The sequence below is a fragment of the Glycine max genome, chromosome 5 (assembly GCF_000004515.6).
Source record: "Glycine max cultivar Williams 82 chromosome 5, Glycine_max_v4.0, whole genome shotgun sequence".
In the NCBI taxonomy this organism is placed as follows: Eukaryota; Viridiplantae; Streptophyta; class Magnoliopsida; order Fabales; family Fabaceae; genus Glycine; species Glycine max.
Genome location: NC_038241.2, coordinates 39,134,634 through 39,155,744, shown reverse-complemented (window position 1 = coordinate 39,155,744; position 21,111 = coordinate 39,134,634). Strand labels below are relative to the sequence as shown.

The window sequence follows — 21,111 nt, the reverse complement described above, 5'->3', positions numbered from 1 at the left end:
AGTGAGGGATTGAGCATACGTGCAAGTTATTTGAAAGTGGTGGTGGCTGGTAAAAGGGGAAGAAAGAAAAGATATAGATGGAAGTGGGGCCCAGGGGATGCTGTCAGTGGGATGGTGTTGCGCACGAAAGCCGTCCAGAAATGGCTGTGCACACGTGCACCTGCACTCCTCTCTCTTCTCTTTTCATGGGACCAACACCACACTAATATTCTCTTAATTCTTTTTCATTAGTCCTCCTCATATTTATAATTGAATTTTAAACAAATAAAAATGCTTGATAAATTTTTATATTTTTTCAACTTAAAATCAGAAAATTAATAAATATTGTCTAAGAAATTTGGAATCGTTCACTAAAATTAGGTGACAAGCACATGAGTAATAATTTATTTACGAGTAATTATATATATATATATATATATATATATATATATATATATATATTCTCTTCGGTGTTGAATATAAATAATAAAAATTATTTATTTTTTAATATAAAAAATAAATAAATCTTAATTGTTTATGTTTCATTTAACGATATTTTATTTTAAAATATCTTTCATAAGATCAAAAACTTGTTTATACTTATATCAAATTTCAATAAATAATAGTTTAGGAAAAAATGTTTATTTTTAATTAAAAATAATACAATTTAATAAACTTAACTAATTTTTTTTAATAAATATAAAATATTTTCTTTTCACATATAGTTGAAATCCAATGGAATATATATTACACATTTTCTTCTATTAATTTATCCAAAAAATATTGATTAAAAATACTATACTTAATATTTAAAAATTTAAAATATTTAATATTTTTTCATCTAATGTTGAGGTAATTAATAATAAATACTGTCGAAATATTTAAAATTAATGTTTATTTACCTCATTTGAGACCAATGACGTATTTTTACTCGTAGGATTTATAATATCACTCAGTCGAATCAATTAAGCTTGTAATGAGACAATTTTTTTTTCATAAACTTTCTCTTCAAAAAGATTACTTACACATAATATCTAATATTTTTACATCACCTAAACTATTTATTGATTAAAATTAGGATAATATTTAATGGTTATATATTATTAATTAATTAAAATTCACTATTGGTATGATTTTAAAGATATTTACTATAAAATTAACAAACTTGTAATATAAATGATTATATGAGGGTGTAAAATTGTTGAACATAATTATTACATAATTTATTTTCTCTTTTTTGTTTAGTGATTTGCATGTAAAAAAAAAGTATTTTTTTCGTATGAATCTTTTAGAGACATGATTTTCTTCTAGACACAATCAAATATTAAATTTAGCATATAATAAGAAACTAATCCCTTCTAGTACTCTCAATTCCCCTAGTAATACAAGAATAGTTAATCTGCGAAAGTACAATTTGTTGGAAATTAAGTAAAAGATAGCTTAGTGCAGGACAAAGAGGGGAGAGGCTGGAAGGGGTAGTTGGGTAAATGCCCGACACTGTAGCACGATATGGATAATTACATTACATTAAAGCACAAATATAAAGCAAGCCAAACCGGGTCTTCGTTAATCACATGAGGAGCAAGTCATTGCCGTGTTTGACCTCAACTCAAAAACAGCCTTGTATTGTATTGTACTCACACACGACACAAAATACACGGCAACGCAACTCACGCTGCCCTCAACACAAAAACTCAGATTTGATTCTCTCTCGCAATTTCATTCTCCCCTCTGCAAATCATTTCCCACTCCTTTATGCTCCTCTCTCACCATTTTTCGGTTAAGATTTTTCTGATCGCTGAAAGAGATGATGCGAAGAACTAATGCCAATGATGCCAGAGCTGATAACAACACTTTGGATACTATAAACGCTGCTGCTTTTGCCATAGCCTCTGCCCAGAACCGCGTTTCTCAACCTTCTACCCAGGTATAACAAAAAAACTATTTTTTTTCTTCTGGGTTTGGATCATTTTGATGCTTTAGACCTTTTTAGCCTTTTGGTTCTCTGGAGTTCTTTTCCTTGTTTTTTTTTTTTTTTTTTTTTATGTGTTCCATTCCATCATTCTGTGTTGAACGTGGGCACTGTTTGGTCGAGTTTATTTTATAATTTGATTAATCTCTTTTCCGAAAAGAAGACATCTTTTCGTTTTCTTTTCTTTTCTTTTTTTTCCCCCCTTGAATAAGAGCAAATAAAGTAGCAAACTTTTCGTTTTCAAAAGATAGTAAGCTCGTGAAAAAGAGAAAATAAAAATTAATTGAACAATGTTAGGATTTTCCTGTGCTTAGTCTTTGCCTTCGGTAATAGCATAGCGTTTAAAGTCCGAACTCATCAGTTTTCTCTCTCTTTCTGCTTTTAGTTGATATCAGTCGTTTTCTTGATGAGTTAGTAGTAATAGTATGGGAATATATTTTTGTTTAATTATGTAAGTCTTCTCTTTGGAGTCTGAGTTTTTTACTTACTGAATTAATTTAATGAAAAGCAATAAGCATTGTATGCATAGTTTGCTGAAAATAACAAAATAGGCTTTGCCTTGTTTTTTTGGCTATTGAATCTCACTCTTGGATAATCAGATTAATGAATACCAAAAATTAACTAGGCAGGAGTAATAACCAAGTGGAAGATTGGATCTGACGCCTCATACTTGTCTGAATCTTTTACTTACTGAATCAATTTCCAATGAAGTGATAGCTTTTGTCCTGATTCATGCCATGTATGACCTTTATGTGATTCACTGGAAGAAGGGATGTTCAAGGTGTAAAAACTACTGTGTATGTTTCTTCTTATTCAATCTGGGGTCTATCAATATTAAAATTAAGCTCTGAATTAAATTTCATTTTGTATGCAACTAACTATAATGCATCAAGGGAATACTTGTAGTGTCTTCTATGACTGAAACTCAAGTCAGCTTCTTTTGCTTGCAGAAGAAAAGATGGGGAAGCTGGTTGGGCAAAATTGGGTGTTTTGGATATAAAAAAACCCGAAAGCGCATTGGGCATGCTGTCCTAGTTCCAGAACCAACCACCAATGGAGCTGATCCTGCTGCAGCTGCTAGTTCAATTCAAGCACCTAGTATAACGCTTCCTTTCGTAGCACCTCCCTCATCTCCTGCATCTTTCTTTCAATCAGAACCTCCATCAACTGCACAGTCACCAATTGGGAAAGTATCTCACACTTGTGTGTCTGCCAGCATCTACTCTCCTGGTGGCCCCGCCTCAATCTTTGCCATTGGACCTTATGCCCATGAAACCCAATTAGTCTCACCACCTGTTTTCTCGGCATCATCCACTGCTCCTTTCACTCCACCTCCTGAATCCGTCCACATGACTACACCTTCCTCGCCCGAGGTTCCATTTGCTCAGCTACTTGACCCCAACAATAAGAACAGTGAAACCTTTCAGAGGTTCCAAATATCTCACTATGACTTCCAATCCTATCAGTTTCATCCTGGAAGCCCTGTTGGTCAACTCATATCACCAAGATCTGCCATCTCAGTTTCCGGCACCTCATCGCCACTCCCTGACTCTGAATTTAATGCCACTTTCGCCCATATCCTTGATTTCCAAAGAGCAGACCCTCCGAAGCTTCTCAACTTAGATAATAAACTGTCTTCTTGTGAAAACCAGAAGTCAAATCATGGTTCCGGGTCTCTGACCCCAGATGCTGCAAGGTCCACAACTCAATCTGGTTTTCTATCAAATCATTGGGTTTCTGAGATCAAAATGTCCCCACATCCTAGCAATAATCGCCTCAATGAGATTAGTATAAATCATAGAGTTTCATTTGAATTATCCGCTCAAAAAGTGTTGAAATCTCTGGAAAACAAGCCAGCAGCATCAGCGTGGACTAATGTCCTGCCAAAATTGAAAAATGATGCTCCAACAACAGACAAAGAAGAAAAATCAGAAGAAAGTGCGCTTGATGACAAACAAGTAGTTTCTGAAGCTCACAATGATCAACCACTGGAAACCACTTTGGGTGGAGATAAGGCAACAACAGTTCATGAGAAGGATCAGTCCTTAACTCTTTCTTCCGCTAAAGAATTCAATTTTGATAATGCAGATGGAGGAGATTCTCTTGCTCCCAATATAGTTGCTGACTGGTGGGCTAATGAGAAAGTTGCAGGGAAGGAGAGAGAGGCATCCAAGGATTGGTCCTTTTTCCCAATGATTCAACCTGGTGTCAGCTAAACAATATGGCTTCATCTTGTTCATGAGTTTGGCATTGGTTTTTAATTTTGTGCCGTGATGTTGATTGACAGAACCCAACAGCACACATGCTATATATAGAATCATAGTAAATTAAGATTTGGAAGTCTAACACAGTGATGGGGTTCTTTTTTGAACTCAATGGCCCCGAAAAAAAAAATAGTGAGTTTGCTTATTATATGTGTTATAGTTTTTTTTTTGCCAAGTTTGGATTAGAAATAGCTGTACATTTTTAGCATCTATGATTATATTATATATATGTAATATAGTTGACTGTCATTATTGTTATCTAATGATGGCGATTATAATATATAGCTGAAGATCATGATTGTTTTGATTATATGGAACGCCAAGTTTGAACCTTGGTCCAAATTTATGCGTGGGAGGAATTCAATCTTCTCGCTCACAGGCATCTTGAAAAGTGAATGCGGATACGTTACTTGTTCTATTTGACTATTTCAAACTTTAACTTTTAAAATACTTGCAACATTTGGTGTGTTCTTAGATTTCGCTTTAGGAATTAGTAGTTTTCTGAGTGTTCAAAATTTGCCATAGTTCAATATAGAATTGACAGATCCGTAGTAATTGGGAGACAGATTCACACATTTGGACTATCATGCTCTACAGTAAAAGACATGTTTCCTCAAATAAACAATTTTACTTTCTCTGGGTACATCAAAGTTCAACAACATTTAACGGAAAAAAATGTGAATGAGAAATGAATAAGACAAATTGTCTAATAATATTTCCTATTTGGCAATAATTCATACACCAAATTATACAAGAGATAGAAATATGAGATGTATTAAAATTGCTGCTGTCCAAAATGTTAGTTGTTGTATAAAGAACACATCATACTTGTTTTTTAGTTGTTGTTTTCTAGTTGTTGACAAAAAAATGAGTTCGCTTTTCTTTTTAATTGGCTTTTGCTCCAGTAGTAGCTTGAAGGACTGAAAAAAATCAGTTACACTAATTCAAACCAAACTGCATTAAAACTCTAATAACCTCAACCCTAAGACAACTTACTTATTTATAACTGGTTTTTAAAACCGATTTTGGTTTTAAAATGATTTTTAACTAAACAGATTCAAATCCAGTTTTTTATAAAATTTATTTTTAAATTTAATCTTGTATTAGTGCAAACAGATTTTAAAATAATTCTTTTCATTAAAAACCATTTTAAATTTTAAATCAAATCTGCTTTTGTCGATAAACTGGTTTAAAAACTAGAATAAAACAAGTTTGAAACGAGTTTGGACAAAAATCCAAGTAGCTCTGAAAAGAAGTAATCTAATTATAAAATTTAATTCTTATATGTAGTTTTAAGTTGAATTCGGGTCTGTTCCATAAAAAATGTAAACTGTACCAAAAAAATTGTAATTTGGTTTGATTTTACACAACCAAAACATACACACTCCTATAACTTGCCTTTTTTAATTTTGTTTTTTTGTATAAATGTAGTAGCTCGCTTTTAGGAACGTAAAAGGCCCAAAACGCCTACGCAGAGCCCTAAATCAACACCTTCAGGTCCAGTCCAGCACGACTATCCAGAGTCCAGACAAAAGTAACCTTTTTCGTAGTAGTTTCCATTTTTTGGGTCTTGTGTGCACGCTTGACCAATACATGTTGTATTTAAATTTATTGAATATTCTTTCAATAGTCGGTTCTGCATTTAGCAAACTAAAGTATCAATATTTTATTTTTTTAGAAATACTCATTTTGGTCTGTGAAAATATAAGACGGTGAGAAATTAATTCTTGAAATTTAAAAAATTTAAATTTATTTCTTAAATGTGTAAAAGGTACATCAAATTAGTTATGTAAATAATTTAATGAAAAATTAGTTTATAAAATTTTTAACTTATAATAAAATTGATTTTTGAACATTATAACTTAATAATAAAATTGTCTCATAGATTTTTCACATTTTTTATATATTTAAAAATTAAATTTAAATTTTTCACTTTTCAAAAATTCCTTTATCATCATTTTATACTTTCAATTACCAAAATAAATATTTATCCATATATTTTTAGATGATAACTAAAATATCAATATTGAACATTATTATATTAAATTAATAAATTTATATTTTACTTTTTTAAAGGGCATTTATATTTTACTTATTTAATGTAAGTAGTAACAATTCCTTCAAAAAAAAACTTTATTATTTTTTATATACAATCAAGAATATTTATTGTCTAAGAAACTAATTGTTTCTAAACATAAAAAAAAAGTTAGTGAATTTTATTTTTCTCAACATACATGATTGGAAATTAAACTCTTGTCAGTATATTTATTAAAGGATCTAACCATCTATTAATTTTGTCATACTTGTTAGTAAACTATAATTATTATCATTTTAAGTAAAATGGAAACAACTATTATTAATTATACTGACTAACTAATACTAGAAATTTTCTTTCTAGTTTCTACAATATTTTAATAAATCTTGATGACATAAGTTTGTAACATTCGATCTGCTGACTAATCTATAAACATATTTTATACTCCTTTCTTTTCCCTCTCTCCAATAAGAAGCTGTGTCTCATTTCGCCTCTCTTTCATAACATAAACAGCAATAATCGAAAACTTGGGCACCAAATTTGACCCAGCCATTATAATTTTTAAAAGAAAAAACGTGCGGCAATAGCCAAGGACAGTAGAAAGATACTCGCCGCAATATTCTGAAAATGCTCATTTTAGTGTGGTCCATCTCGGCCGGCTAATATAATTATTTCTTATTTATTTATTTTGAAAAGAAGGAGAATAACGAAACCTACACTCATGGCATAACAACAAAAGTCTGATGCCATGAGTGTAGGTTCTCTTCATCCTCACAACAACCCCAATTTCCCAACCACTACTATAAACACCACAAACTCCTCTCCTCTCTTTTCTTGTATCCACATCTCCAACGGAAGAAAGAACAGCCAAGAAATCAGAGAAAAAAAAATGCCACCTTTTGCCGGATCCGAACCAGTTGGATTCCCTAAGCCAGATTCCGACATAGTTTCCATTGACGTTGGTGGCCAACTGTTCCAAACCACGAAACAGACACTAACCTCGGCGGGTCCGAAAACCTTCTTCTCCAGAATTGCGGCGGAATCTTCTGGACTCCACACGCCCTTCCTAGACAGAGACCCAGATCTGTTCTCGCTCCTTCTCTCTCTTCTCAGAACCGGTAACCTTCCCTCAAAGGCCAAAACTTTCGATCTCCAAGACCTAACTATTGAGTCTAAATTCTACGGCATCGAATCCCTCCTCGTCAATTCCCTCTCCAACCCTTCTCAATTGGAACCCTTTAATCTCCAAAAGTCGCTTCTTTTACCCTTGAACGGACGCGATTCCCCATCCGCCCTCGCCACCACCGCCTCCGGCTCCCTCCACGTCGCGCACGGCAGCAAGATCACCTCCTTCGACTGGTCCCTCCGCCGCAAATCCACCGTCCTGACGCAATTCACCGCCGTGGACTCCCTCCTCGCGCTCTCGCCGTCGCTCGCCGCCGCCGGCGCCAACGACTTCTCCGGCCTCCAGATCCTCGACCTCGATAAGGGGCGCGTCAGGGAAACCCTAAATTGGGAAAACGTCACCAAATCCGGCTCCACCGTCCAAGCCATCGGATCCTCGCCGGAAAACATGTTTGTCAGCTTCGAATCCTCTCGGAGAAACTCGAATTCAATAATGGTCTACGATTTGCACACCCTGACACCCGTTACGGAGATCGGTCACAACGAGATCTTCGGCGCGGACATCGATTCGGCGATTCCGACGACGAAATTGCAATGGATTGAGGGTTACAATTTGTTAATGGCTTCTGGGTCCCACAGTGGGCCCTCCGGCGTGAGCGGGAACATACGGTTGTGGGATGTTCGGTCCGGCAACGTTGTTTGGGAGGTTTCCGAGAAAGTGGATTGTTTTGCTGACGTGGCGGTTTGTGATGCGCTGTCGGTTATATTTAAGGTTGGGGTGAATTCGGGGGAGGCATCCTACGTGGACTTGAGGAATTTGAGTAGCGGTGAGAGCGCGTGGGTATGTCTCGGAGATAAAAGAAAAATTTTGAATGGGAAGAAGGAAGGGTTTGGTTGCAAGATTGAAACGCAGGGGAATCAAGTGTTTTGCACCAAGGGTGGTGATATGGAGTTGTGGTCGGAGGTTGTTATGGGGTCTGGGAACAGTGGGAGGATCTTCAAGAAGAACTTGATGGGGAGAGTGAGGGATATGGGTGGGGCCAAGATTACCAATTTGGCCTTTGGAGGGAGCACCATGTTCTTGACTAGGAAGGATCAACAATGTGTTGAGGTGTGGCAGAGTTCTTCTAGGGAGTTTTGATGAGTTTGTTACTTTCTTTCTTATTTTATTCCAAAAAATTGAAGAATAGTTACCTTGACAAAGAGGGTTGGTTTGCTTGCATGCTGTAAATGAACCTTTGCTGGCGTGTACATTTTTAATGTTTGGTGAGGTACCAACTACTACCATGTTGACAATTTTTCATATCAAATATACCATCCAGCAAAGAGTGGGTGGTTAGTTTAGTAAGACAAATATCAAGAGCTATTTATCATGATTCATGAACCTTACTGTTGATATTCTCTAATTCTTTGTGATCATAGTTGTTTTATAATTTTTTAATTTTCTACATCGACAAAATCTATGGTCCTACAGTTTGGTGCATCCATGCTCCAAGCTAAATGCGGGTGTGTTGTAGAATCAGTCCACGAATGAAACATTGGTTTTCTCTTATCGGCCTAAGTTAGGAATTTAATAATTGTACTTTTTAATAAAATAAAATAAAAAGTGCATGGTTGTGATTTAATTTAGATATGTATTTTAACTTCTTTTAGTGGTATAAAATTAATTTTATCAACTCCGAACCTATGGGACTGCAAATTCTAATAATTTGAATCGCGCTAAATTGATTTAGATACTAAATTCTCCTTCTCAGTTGTATCGATAAGAAAAGGCTGAATCCGGTATTTGTTTAGTTGTTGTTACTGTGAGGCCTTGTCAGTTGAGAAGCTTTGGTTGCTACAAATCTGTTGGTTCTCTCCAACGGGGATCAAATGGATGGTCCCTTCCTTTGATTGGATTCAAGTTAATTTTGATGGTTCTGTCCAAGCTTCTTAAGGGATCCCAAGGGAAGATTTATTCTGGCCTGCACTGCTCTTATTGGAGATTGTTCAGTTATGCAAGCAGAACTATGGGACATTCTTCGTGGTACTACTCTCGTGTGAAATAGGGATTTCACAAAATTTATATTGAATTTGACTCATCTTTTGATTCACGATTGTCAGAAGTCTCATCCTTGTTACTCTCATTCAGTTCATTTGTTCTTTCTCCAAGGGGCTTACTCTCACTTTTAATCATGTCCACAGCAAGGCCAACCAACTCACATTATAGCTAAGATTGGTTTTTAGTGTATTTGGATACCTCCTAGAATGGATGTTGTTTAACATTCCATCTCAATTTCAAGTTTATGATGTTTTAGATTTTTTACTTGGGTATTATTATTGGTGCCAATAAAATTGTCTTCCTATCATTCAAGATCAATTACTAAATTATCCTTTCCCACCTTACCTTGTACTCATATGCTAGTTTTTTTTTTTGGTGGTTAAATGGAATCATGATTTTATTGTGAAAATTCACACATTAAAATCATAATTTCATTATTTTTGAAGTTGTTAATGCACATCCAAATTGTGATTATGCTCAAATTGTGATTCTGCTGGACTAAATTTCACACTTTTGGTTGTATATATTTTTTTTCTTTCATGGATTTGTAATTTCTTTGGGCTTTTGCCCCTTTAATGCACCAAAAAATAGTTATTGGTTATCCAAAACTGTAGGATTCCTACCCTGTTGTTGTGAGAAGCACTCGGGGCAAGGCTGCATAATTTCGCATGGGCTTAGCCTAGGTTTTTGGACCTTGGTCAGTTTGCCTTTCTCCCTTTCTTTTTTTGAAAATGAAATAATAAATCGAACAAATCCTTAAAACAACTTTGCTAACTTGTAAATAAGACCATTTTTTTTAAATAGTTGAAAATAAATATTCTTTTCTAAAATAAAATCAAATCAAATGTGCACGTTGCTAACTTGTAAACACCCACCTATTTTCCGCACAAGGGAAGTGAATTTGTTCAATCTTGAATGAGTAAATGGCAAAAAAAAAAAAGAAAAAAAAATCTCGAATGAGTAGATATCGGGGCAAGTTTTTGTATGTGAAAAAATCACTGGTGGTTGCTTGAAATTAAAAGGATTACGTGTAAGTTTAATTGTGGGTTAAAAACGTTTTAAACAAATTTTTACACGTTTCATTTTACATTGTACAAGGGTCTAAAATTGATTTTAAATTAAAGTAACTTTGAGTATTTTTTTGTGTTTGATAAAAAAATGATATGGATCACTCACCATTAAATAGTAAGAAAGCATGCCATATGATTTCTACCAAACAAATTAATTCTGACAAAAGTTCAATCTCTACTAGTAGTTTTTAGTTAAATAAACAGTCATTGATTAGCAAATATGCAACGCTGGGGCCACGAATCCAACACCAACGTGGTCTTAATATAAGCTCGTTTTCATTCCTTTCCGGCAAATAAAAACCCATTTACAGCTCGATCTGGGCTCTTGGGTCGCATGGGACAACATGCTGGAAGCAGTAATCAAAGAAGTATTTTACGACATTTTTCAGACCCCGCCCCACAAAAAATTAAAATTGAATTTACACATGCATTTCAAAATTTTCCACGTTCCAATTTCTCCATCATATTCGATTCTTAGTACAGTCAAATAGTGAGCAACTTTTAATACTTTGAAAATTTTCCAAATGACACAAACAATTGATCTGGTTAATCATCCGCGTTAGAATTGGGTTGATTCACAATGATACTTTTAAAACTTAGCCATGTTTTTTAAAAAGTTAATGTTAATTGTTAATTTATTAGTTTTAGTTAATGGGAAGGATTTGAACCCATACCTTCTTCCTCTCCTCCTTCTCTCTTAACCATCAAACCAACCACAATTTTGGAAAAGAAAAAGTATCGGTACATAAGGAAATTGTTTAACTAAAAAAAAAGAGAAGTTTATTTGATGCTTAGAATAGATATCCTATCGTATACTTGTGTGGAATGGAAAGAGTATGTATCAATCTCAAATTGGGTTAATCAATATCTACGAAGTTTGCTAGCTTGATACTAGTATTTAAAATAGATACTGTAGCACGTGTGTAGTTGAGGACTAGCTAGCTTGGTATTTAAAATATATACTGTAGTAAGTACGTGCGCAGTTGAAGTGCTATGGGAATACGTAACTATGCACCAATGCATGTGCCCTTTAATTTTTGCCTCCCTCCTGTCTAAAGTTAATTTCTACGAAGCTCGATCGAGTCTGGGTTCGCAAAAAATGAACCATATGGATATGGTCCTCTTGTTGTAATTTCTGTATATATGGAGTTATCCACCAATGTGTTTTCTTATGCCATAATAAATAAAAAGTTGTTGAGAAGTACTAGTAGTGAATAATAATTCAACGTGATTGTTCCTTATTCTCTGATTGCATTGTCAAATGTCGTGGACTTTAACCAACAAAAAATTAACTAAACAATTCAACGGTTTGAAAAGTGGAACAACTTTGGCAGAGACATGGAAAAAAACAAGTCCTACGAAAAATGCTATTGGAGAAAATAATGTTAACCGATTATGTGGCTACCACCGCCCTCTAAAGATAGCTTCGACGGTGGACTGGGACCCACTGTCGCGATGTTAAGACCCACTCACTCCATATGAACCTAAAAACCCATTATTATCGCCTTCCAATTAATGCTGCATTACCCATGAGCACAAACAATTCATTGCTAAATTCGTTGATTTTCATTCACAATATACTAGTAAGAAACAAGGCATTGAATTTATAGTCAGTGATAACCATTTTATCGGCAACCGTTGCCGTATATTTAATTATTCCAGTGACTTTTGACAAAACTCAATGCCCGTATTAATTGTTACTCTATGCATTTTCATTCATTATTGATGTTAACTATCATGAATTTTGTTTTAGTTTAATCATAAGTTTTGAGTTTTGAATATGTAGTCGTGATAACTATTAGAAAGATAAGTTTTATTACTAAATAATCTATCTCATTTGAAACATAATCATCTCCTATAAAATATATATGTGATTTAACAACAACAAAAAATTATTGTTATCTTTCTATCTATCCTAAAAAAGTTATCGTCTTACATTAATTATTCTTTTTATTAAATCTTGTTGGAGTGACAATATATTTCCTTATAACATTTTTACATTATTTTTAAACATTTTATGAATAAAAACACTAAATAAAGATAATATATTTAATAACCTGAAAATAAAATATTTTAATATTTTCTTCATTTAAAACATATTTAGATTAGATTGTTTTCTTCTTGTCTTAATCCAAAATTTGATAAAAAGATAAATAAAGTCTAATAAAAATTATTTTGATTAAGAATCGAATTCAAATATTATTCAAATGATTGAATCTTAATTTAAATATATTAATTATTTGTGTTCAATCACTTGATTAGATTAGATTCTTTTAATTCTAAAATAAAATATTAATTTATTTAAATAAATCATCAATTTGATCCATAAAATTATAAAATTATAATAGTTGGTTAAATTCATATATGAAATTAATCGAGAGATTAAAATAGTTTCTAATATTTTTAAAAAATGTAAAATGTCCTTCAAATAGTAAATCATCGATCAAAGTAGTCCTGTGCTATTATGTGGTGTCATCTAAATATAGTTAATGCAAAGATGTAAGAAAGGGAAAAAACAGTTATTATTCCGCCAATATATTCAGTCATTTGCAACCTTATTATGTGGCAACCACATATATATGTGCCTAGTTAGTTGTCTTTGTTTAATTATTATTTCAGAAATCAATTCCACCGATCAATTTTAAGGAGTACTTTGATTGATAATTTACAATTTCAGAGACTGTTTTTCTATTTTATTATTTCTAGAAACTAATTTAATCTACTATTGTAATTATAGAAACTATTTTAATCTACTATTTTATTTTCCTATTTTATTCCCAATATTGAATCATTTAATCATAAAATTAATTACTTCAAATAATATTATACCTTTTATATAATTTAATCATAAAATAATATTACTTTGATACAACATAAAAGAAATAGATTGTTTTAATAAATATATTTTTCGTTTAATACTCCAATGTCCAATACAAAAAATTTATTTCATATCATAAATCGTGAATTTAATAAAAATGCTTGGGCAAAATATAAAGATTTTAATATTATCATCCATTCATAGAATACTAAACGTGCATATATCTCCAAAAAAAAATGAATTTTAGTTCTTCATGTTGTATAATTATGATTACTTTAAAAATCATATCTAATGCATGTGATTTCTTATTAGTTGGTAGTACAAAAATATTTACACTATTAGTTTATTAAAATTAAACTGATAACTTATTGTAATAATTAATTATAACTATAATCAATTGTTGAAATGATTTATTGCTTAAAATTGCTTTGAAAAAATTATCGAATGATTTTTTTTCAATATATTGAATACTTTTTTTTTTAATAAAATAAATATAAATCACACACGCCAATTTTAACTAGGAAAAAATCCATGCATATTTTAAGTAGGGAAAGAGAAACGAACACGTACTCATTGGAAATCAAAGTCGAAATACTGCAAATCAATTGGTTGTCCTCGTTACCTACATATATCATCAACTTAAGAACATGTCAAATCCATATTTAGATCTATTTATGTTAAAGCCAACTAACGATTGTCGTCCTTTGGAATTTAATGAAGAAAATAGAAGCATTTACGAGTTAATTTAACTCATATGTAGGGTAAATGACATTTAAATCAATCAATTTGGTTGGGTCGATTTGATTCGTTTTTTAATTTAAACATTATGATTGAAACCCTCTAAAAATAAATACATTATGATTGAGTTAGTTTTGCCCATGGCAATTGGCACATAGAAGTCCAGCTCTCAAAGTCAAATGTTGGAATGGTGGCTTGATATGGGGTGGCGTTGTGCTAATTTTAGATATGGCACAGAGAAGTCAAGCTCTCGAAGTCATAATGTAATTTTAGATTAATATTCCAGCAGCATTATTATTTTTATGTAATGGTTCAAGACATATTTTTGATTAGTATACCATTATTTTAGTTTCTGAAAGTGTCTAATAATTCTTTTGAATTTTGGACTAATATAAATGATGGTCAGGCACTAAAGGGTGGTTTACTCGTATTTGTATTCTTGTCCCATTATTTTTGCTTTCAGGAAACGGTATATAACGACATCCTTGTTGTAATTAGTATTAGTTCCACTAGGATCGTATTTTCTGACCAGATCATATATCATTCCTTTCCCTTTGTTGATATACGTTGTTCCTTTGAGATGCATCACAAGAAAAGGAAATTAAATATCTCCCTTACTCGTTTTATCAACTGGAGCGTGAACCAAAAAGACAAAAAACTTATCGATCAAATACAAACTGAAATTGATGGAATATAGACAAGGAAAGATATTACAATCTCCATGTACAAAATACAAAATAGCAGTGATACTTCGATACCTAATATTTTAGACACCTCGTTGATATATTTTATTTGTTTATTTTTCTTGAGGGTTTTTAAGATATCTCCATTAATTTTGAGGATTTTGATATATTGTCAGTTTTTTAAGTAATAGTTATTAAGTTACATTGTCATTATTTTGATATTTAGTAATAAATTTATTTTATATTTTAATCTAGTCCTTGTATAATTAAAATATTATTTCATTTTAAATGAACTTTTTAACATTACATATCTCATATGTATCTTTCTCTATGTTATTCCATTTGAAGCCCTTAAGTTGAAGATTGAAATTTTCACAACAAATAATATCAAATTGTCTTTCCTCTCTTCTCCCAAAATCTCAAAACATTAGTTGTGACATTGTCGAAATCCTAAATACAATCGTGATTGTCATAATCTTTAACTTATTCTAGTTATAAAAAATCTTGAATGAATCTGTGAGAACTTCCACTTTCAAAGATAAAATATGGAATTATGTAAAAATTAAATAAAACTTATTTGCATTCAATCAATTGGTACTATTTGGTAGGTTATTTTTCTGTCAACCAATTCAATTATTGCAATCCGAAAGATGCGAATTTCTTGGAATTGGGAAGTTCTTATAGGGTCAAGGTATTTTCATTCAATTTCAATCTTTAGAAGAAGAAGAAGAAGAAGAAGAGAGAATATATAATACCTGTGTTGTGGGAAAAATCTTAGGGCAATGAGCCAAGTAAAAGGGCTTCACGTTTTGGGAAAAAGATAACAAAGGATTTGTTATGTTTGCAGAAGTTTGATTACGTGTTATTAGAATGTTTATTTTAAAAATCATTTAAATCAAACAGGGACTAAAATGTAATTTATAATAAAATTATTACTAAATATCAACATAATAACTTGATAATGTAACTTAATAACCATTGGTTCGAAAAGCAATAATATCAAAACTCTCAAGATTAGTAAGAGTTATCATATAAACTCTCTCATTTTTCTTTTCCTGCTACATCCATCTATTTATTATTTTTTTATTACTGTTTTTTCTCTCACTAGATGTGCATTAACATATGGGGCGTCTAAGAAATATTTTCTATATGTGCCAAAATGCACGTGTTGTTGTTGTTGATTTAAGAGCACACGAAACACTAGATACCCTATAATGGAATTCGTTATATGCATGCATGCTGAGTGCCTTGCGGAAGGGTTGGATTCTCAATGATCACCATCCCTGATGGTATGTTCAGTTGAGGAGAAAAAAGTAGAACAGCTGGGGAAGGAGAAAATAAAAGCGAGGAAGGTTTTGTGTTTGCATGGGGGAGGAGGGAAAGCAATTATGGACGAGCTATTCTGGGCCAAAACATTACTCAGAGGGAAAAATAGGACAAGATGACTAAGTTTTTTTTTATAAAAAAAATTAGACTTAAATGTAATTTTATTTTTTAAAAAAAAAATATGTAATGTTCATTTTTTTCATTTTAAAATAAAGATATTTAGTCTCTTTTTATTGTTCAAAATCCATAATTTTAGTTTGTTTATTTTAAAATATATTTATTTAATCTTTTAACTTTGTAAAATTCATGATTTTAATTCTTTCATCAAATTCAAAATATTAATACACAAAAATATTAATTTAATGTGACTCAAATTCAGTGACATGATACAACATTATTTATTTGATTCATATTATAATCAATGTTAATTTCTCAAAAGTTAACACTTTCAATTTTGTGGAATGTTAAAATTGTACTTTTTACAAAACTTGACTAAATGTAACTTCTAAAAATAGAAGACTAAAATTGTAGATTTTAAAAAATAAAAAGATTAAATATTTTTATTTCAAATACAAAATTAAAATTATGAATTTTAAAAATGGAAAACCAAAGTTACATTTAAGCCTAACTTTTAATATTTAACAATACTTACATGATATAAAAATATATAAAAAAAACAAAAAAAAAAATTATTTTAAAAATTATAGTTTCTTTAAATATTTTTTTAAAATTATTTTTTAGTAAAAGAATATAAATTTATCTATCTTTCAATCTATTTTCTTACTAATTTAAACAAATTAGTGATTATTCTTTTTTGTTAAATTACTCATTTGGTTTCTATAGTTTCACGATTTATATATTTTTAGTTCCAATAGTTTAAAAGTGGTTTTTTTAGTTCCTATAATTTACATTTTAATTCTCTTTTAATCCTTATAGTTTAAAAGTGATATTTTTAGTCATTATATTTTAAAAGTGATATTTTTAATCCTCATAATTTAAAAGTGATCTTTTTAGTCTTTATAGTTTGTATTTTGATTTTCTTTTAGTCCCTATAGTTTGAAAGTGATTTTTTTAGTCCCTATAATTTGTATTTTAATTACCTTTTAGTCCTTACTACAAAACTATATATAAAAATAATTAGTTACAAATTAATTATAAATTATCAACTATTTTTTATTACAAATTATCTCACAATAAATTAGTTACGAATTACTTACTAATATTTTTGTAGTTAATTATAATTGATAATATTATTCATATTTTGATGGTAAAGACTAAGAGGAAATTAAAATATGAAGTATAGAGACTAAAAATATCACTTTCAAATTATAGGGACTAAAAAGAAATTAAAATGTAAATGATAAGGACTAAAAAAACCACAACTACAAGGACTAAAAGAGAATTAAAGATGTAAAATATAGGGACTAAAAGAGAATTAAAATATAAATGATAGGAACTAAAAAAAACCACTTTCAAACTATAGAAACTAAAAAAATAGTACTAATCCTAAAACTATAGGAACCAAATAAATAATTAAACTTTTTTTTTTACTACTTTTTCTTATATTTATTCAAATGTCATATGTTTAGTTTATTGTTATTATATTGCTCATTATTTTGTTTCTTTTATATAATCATATACTTTCTCAAAACTCAATTATTTGAATTTTTAATAAACTTAAATATAAATAAATTTTATCTACTTCTATTCTATCTAATAATATAATCTCAAAAATACTCATCAATTATTTAAAATTCTATTTTCAATGATTATTTTGTTGTTATAAGTTTCAATGAGGGTTTTTTTAGGAACAATATTTTTAAATTTATTATTTATAAAAAAAATTAACATTAAATAAATATTTCAAAAAATCCAAACTAAAATATATATAAAAAATTAATTCACGTACATTAAGAAAATTAATTTACATTATTTAACGTTGATAGTCCCAATAAAAAAAATATTTTGTTTCTTAAACTTCCCTTTACATTTAATTGCATAGGAAAAAATATTGGTGAAAATAAAACTTTAATTAAATTAATGATATTTGGGAGATAATATTATTAAATAAAAAAATTAGTTATATTTTTTATATTTTAGTTCATCACATAGAATTTTTTGCTTATATTTCAGTCCAAAAAATATAATATACAGTGTTTTCAATATAACTTAAGTGAAATGGTTCGGTGTATTAAGTGGTGAAAGAAAAAACTTAAGTTGCATAGCTAGTCTTGTTTTTATAATATTTTATAAACTATTAACCACTTTACCATTTCACTAGTCAAAGTAAATGTCATGTCAATTGTTCATATCAACATAAAAATATGTTATAATTATCAACTAACAATCAATAATGGTTAGAAAGATGAAAATTTTAGATTTAAAAAAAATTGCAAATGTGTATTCCCTTCTAATGATGATTTTTTCAAACATACTAGTTAAAATTTAAACCCCTAACCAAGTACTTAGGAAGTTAAAGATCCAGCCACTTGAATCAATTATTGTTAGATTTTTTATAGATTATATTTTTGGTATATAACCGTTGTTGGTTTGTTAGCATCAATCTTAGTTTCGCTGTCTATTTTTTATAAAACAATATTATTAAAAAATATATAAGTTAATTACATAAAAATATTTTAATTTATAAATTTCACATAAATTAAAAAAAAACATCTTTGAAATGAAAAAAAAAATAGTTTCAATAAATTTAAATATAACAAGTACTCCAATTAAATTTCAAAAGTCAGAATTGTTTAGAGTTAACCAGAGATAGCATACCATCAAAACAGATGTGCTTTTGTGGCAAATAAATGTTGCTGTCGGTCACTAATTTGAATTTGAACCCAATCACGTGAGAGCACCGAGCCATCAGGCATTTATCAACCAAAGAAAGGGAAATTTTAGCCTCCGGTGAAGGGGAAAATTAAATAATAGATTATCTCATGCGAAATATTACCTCTATTTCTTTTTAATTATTGATTTTTTTAAAAAATATTTATATTTATTGTATATGTGATTTGTAAAGTTCAAACATGAATTATTCTTTTATTAATTATATTTTTATTTATGTCTTAATCTTTTAATTAATCTACACATGTTGGAGTGGAAAGTAAAAGTGGTAAAACAACAACTCCACTTTTTGACTATTTTATTATAATTAAAAAAAATATTGCATTTCTTAATTTTTATATAACAACATTAAAAAGATAAATAAAGGGAACATAGGAGTATATTTACATGATTTTAAAATTTTTATTTTTCTATTTTTTAATAATAGAATAGAATCTCTACCATTTGACCACGCCTATTCCATACCCATAGGTCTACTCTGCAGTTGGCACCAGCACGTCCAATCTTCCACACTTTTTTTTAGCCAATCTTCCACACTATTGTTAAGCACAAAATTATAGTTTTCTCAACCAATCTTATTCACTTGTATTTCTTTCATTGAATGCTAGAATTAAAGGCAAACCAACACTTTATAAAATTAGTGGGTGGGAGCTCTTATTCAAGAAATACTACTGTATCAATTTATTTATTTTGGTATAAACACTAACAATTTATTTGAACCTAATAATTAAATGTTAAGACGTGGACGAAAGTTTTTGATGACTAAGCATGTGTGATGATGATTCTTTTCCTTTCAAATTACGGTATATATTCTCAGGTACTATATATGTATTTCTTGTTCTTCAAATTAAGGTATTTTTCAGTCAATATAGTACTCAATAGCTATATATAATTTATTATTTTGAAACGTAAAAATTATTGAAATGAATTTTTTTTACAAAAAAAGTCCTTTATATATATAATCAATAATGAAATCTTTGATCAACGTACTTATTAATTGTGATGGACTTTGTGACTAAGATATTACATGTTTTTAATATACTTGCTAAAATTAATTAATAATAATTTTTAAAAATATATTATCTATTATATGTTTACTAAAAAATATTTAAATATTTTCACAAATAACTTCCATGGTTTTACTAACCATTTTCTTAAGAATACTATTTTTAATAAGAAATTATTTTTAATTCTTTAACTATTTTCCAAAGAGAATACTTAAAAAGGCCACAATATAATAAACTTGTTTATTTAGGTGAACTGTAGTTCTTTAATAAAATTTATCTAACAATACAAAATACGTAAAATATAAATGTTAAGATAAAAGCATTTTTTTTTTGTAAGTTTTAAATCAAGGAAGACTTTTACATTAAATATTATATTTATAAGTAGGAATGCTAAGATGAGTTAGTCCAATTCAGTTTGGCTTGTCATGTCCTACCATTAGCAAGTCAAAAATAGGTTATGGCAAACTTACTCTTTCTAAGAATGTGACTGATTGAAAAAATGTTGCTCCTCTAACTAAGTCATCTTATTTATTGGTGGACTGCCAGATGGGCTTGCCAAAAAATACAATAACAACAACAACGCTTTATCCCACTAGGTGGGGTCGGCTACATGGATCAACTTCCGCCATAATGTTCTATCAAGTACCATATTTTTATCCAAATCATTAAGTTCGAGATCCTTCTTGAGAACCTCTCTTATAGTCTTTTTGGGTCTTCCTCTGCCTCGAATTGTTTGCCTTCTCTCCATCTGGTCTACTTTCCTCACTACAGAGTCTACCGGTTTTCTCTCTACATGCCCAAACCACCTAAGTCTATTTTCCATCATCTTCTCTACAATAGGCGCTACTCCAACCTTCTCTCTAATAACTCCGTTTCTAATTTTATCCTGTTGAGTCTTACCACACATCCACCGCAACATCCTCATCTCCGCTACACCTACTTTAGTCTCATGTTGGCTCTTGACCGCCCAACATTCTGTTCCGTACAAAATCGCCGGTCTTACCGCAGTCCGATAAAACTTTCCCTTTAGCTTGATCGGTACCTTTGCATCACATAACACCCCCGATGCTTTTCTCCATTTCATCCATCCTGCTTGAATGCGATGATTCACATCCCCTTCAATTTCTCCATCATCCTATATTACAGACCCAAGATATTTAAACCGTGTGACTTGAGGGATAATATGGTCTCCTATTTTCACCT

General features: G+C 30.5%; 2 protein-coding genes across 3 annotated transcripts; both read left to right on the top strand.

The window, feature by feature from the left end:
• The first annotated feature begins 1,531 nt into the window (after window positions 1-1,531).
• LOC100791666 (uncharacterized) lies at window positions 1,532-4,525 on the top strand. Of its 2 annotated transcripts, XM_006580511.4 has the most exons (3): window positions 1,769-1,906; window positions 2,577-2,748; window positions 2,902-4,525. In XM_006580511.4, the coding sequence occupies exons 2-3, from the start codon at window positions 2,689-2,691 to the stop codon at window positions 4,165-4,167; spliced, it is 1,326 nt and encodes a 441-aa protein (XP_006580574.1). In that variant the 5' UTR covers window positions 1,769-1,906; window positions 2,577-2,688; the 3' UTR covers window positions 4,168-4,525. The 2 variants fall into 2 exon arrangements, with proteins under 2 accessions (XP_003525388.1, XP_006580574.1); XM_003525340.4 differs by lacking the exon at window positions 2,577-2,748 and having other exon boundaries at window positions 1,532-1,906.
• A 1,339-nt stretch (window positions 4,526-5,864) lies between these two features.
• LOC100792189 (BTB/POZ domain-containing protein At5g41330) lies at window positions 5,865-8,751 on the top strand. The gene has a single exon (XM_003525341.5). The coding sequence runs from the start codon at window positions 6,999-7,001 to the stop codon at window positions 8,514-8,516; it is 1,518 nt and encodes a 505-aa protein (XP_003525389.2). The 5' UTR covers window positions 5,865-6,998; the 3' UTR covers window positions 8,517-8,751.
• Window positions 8,752-21,111: the final 12,360 nt, after the last annotated feature.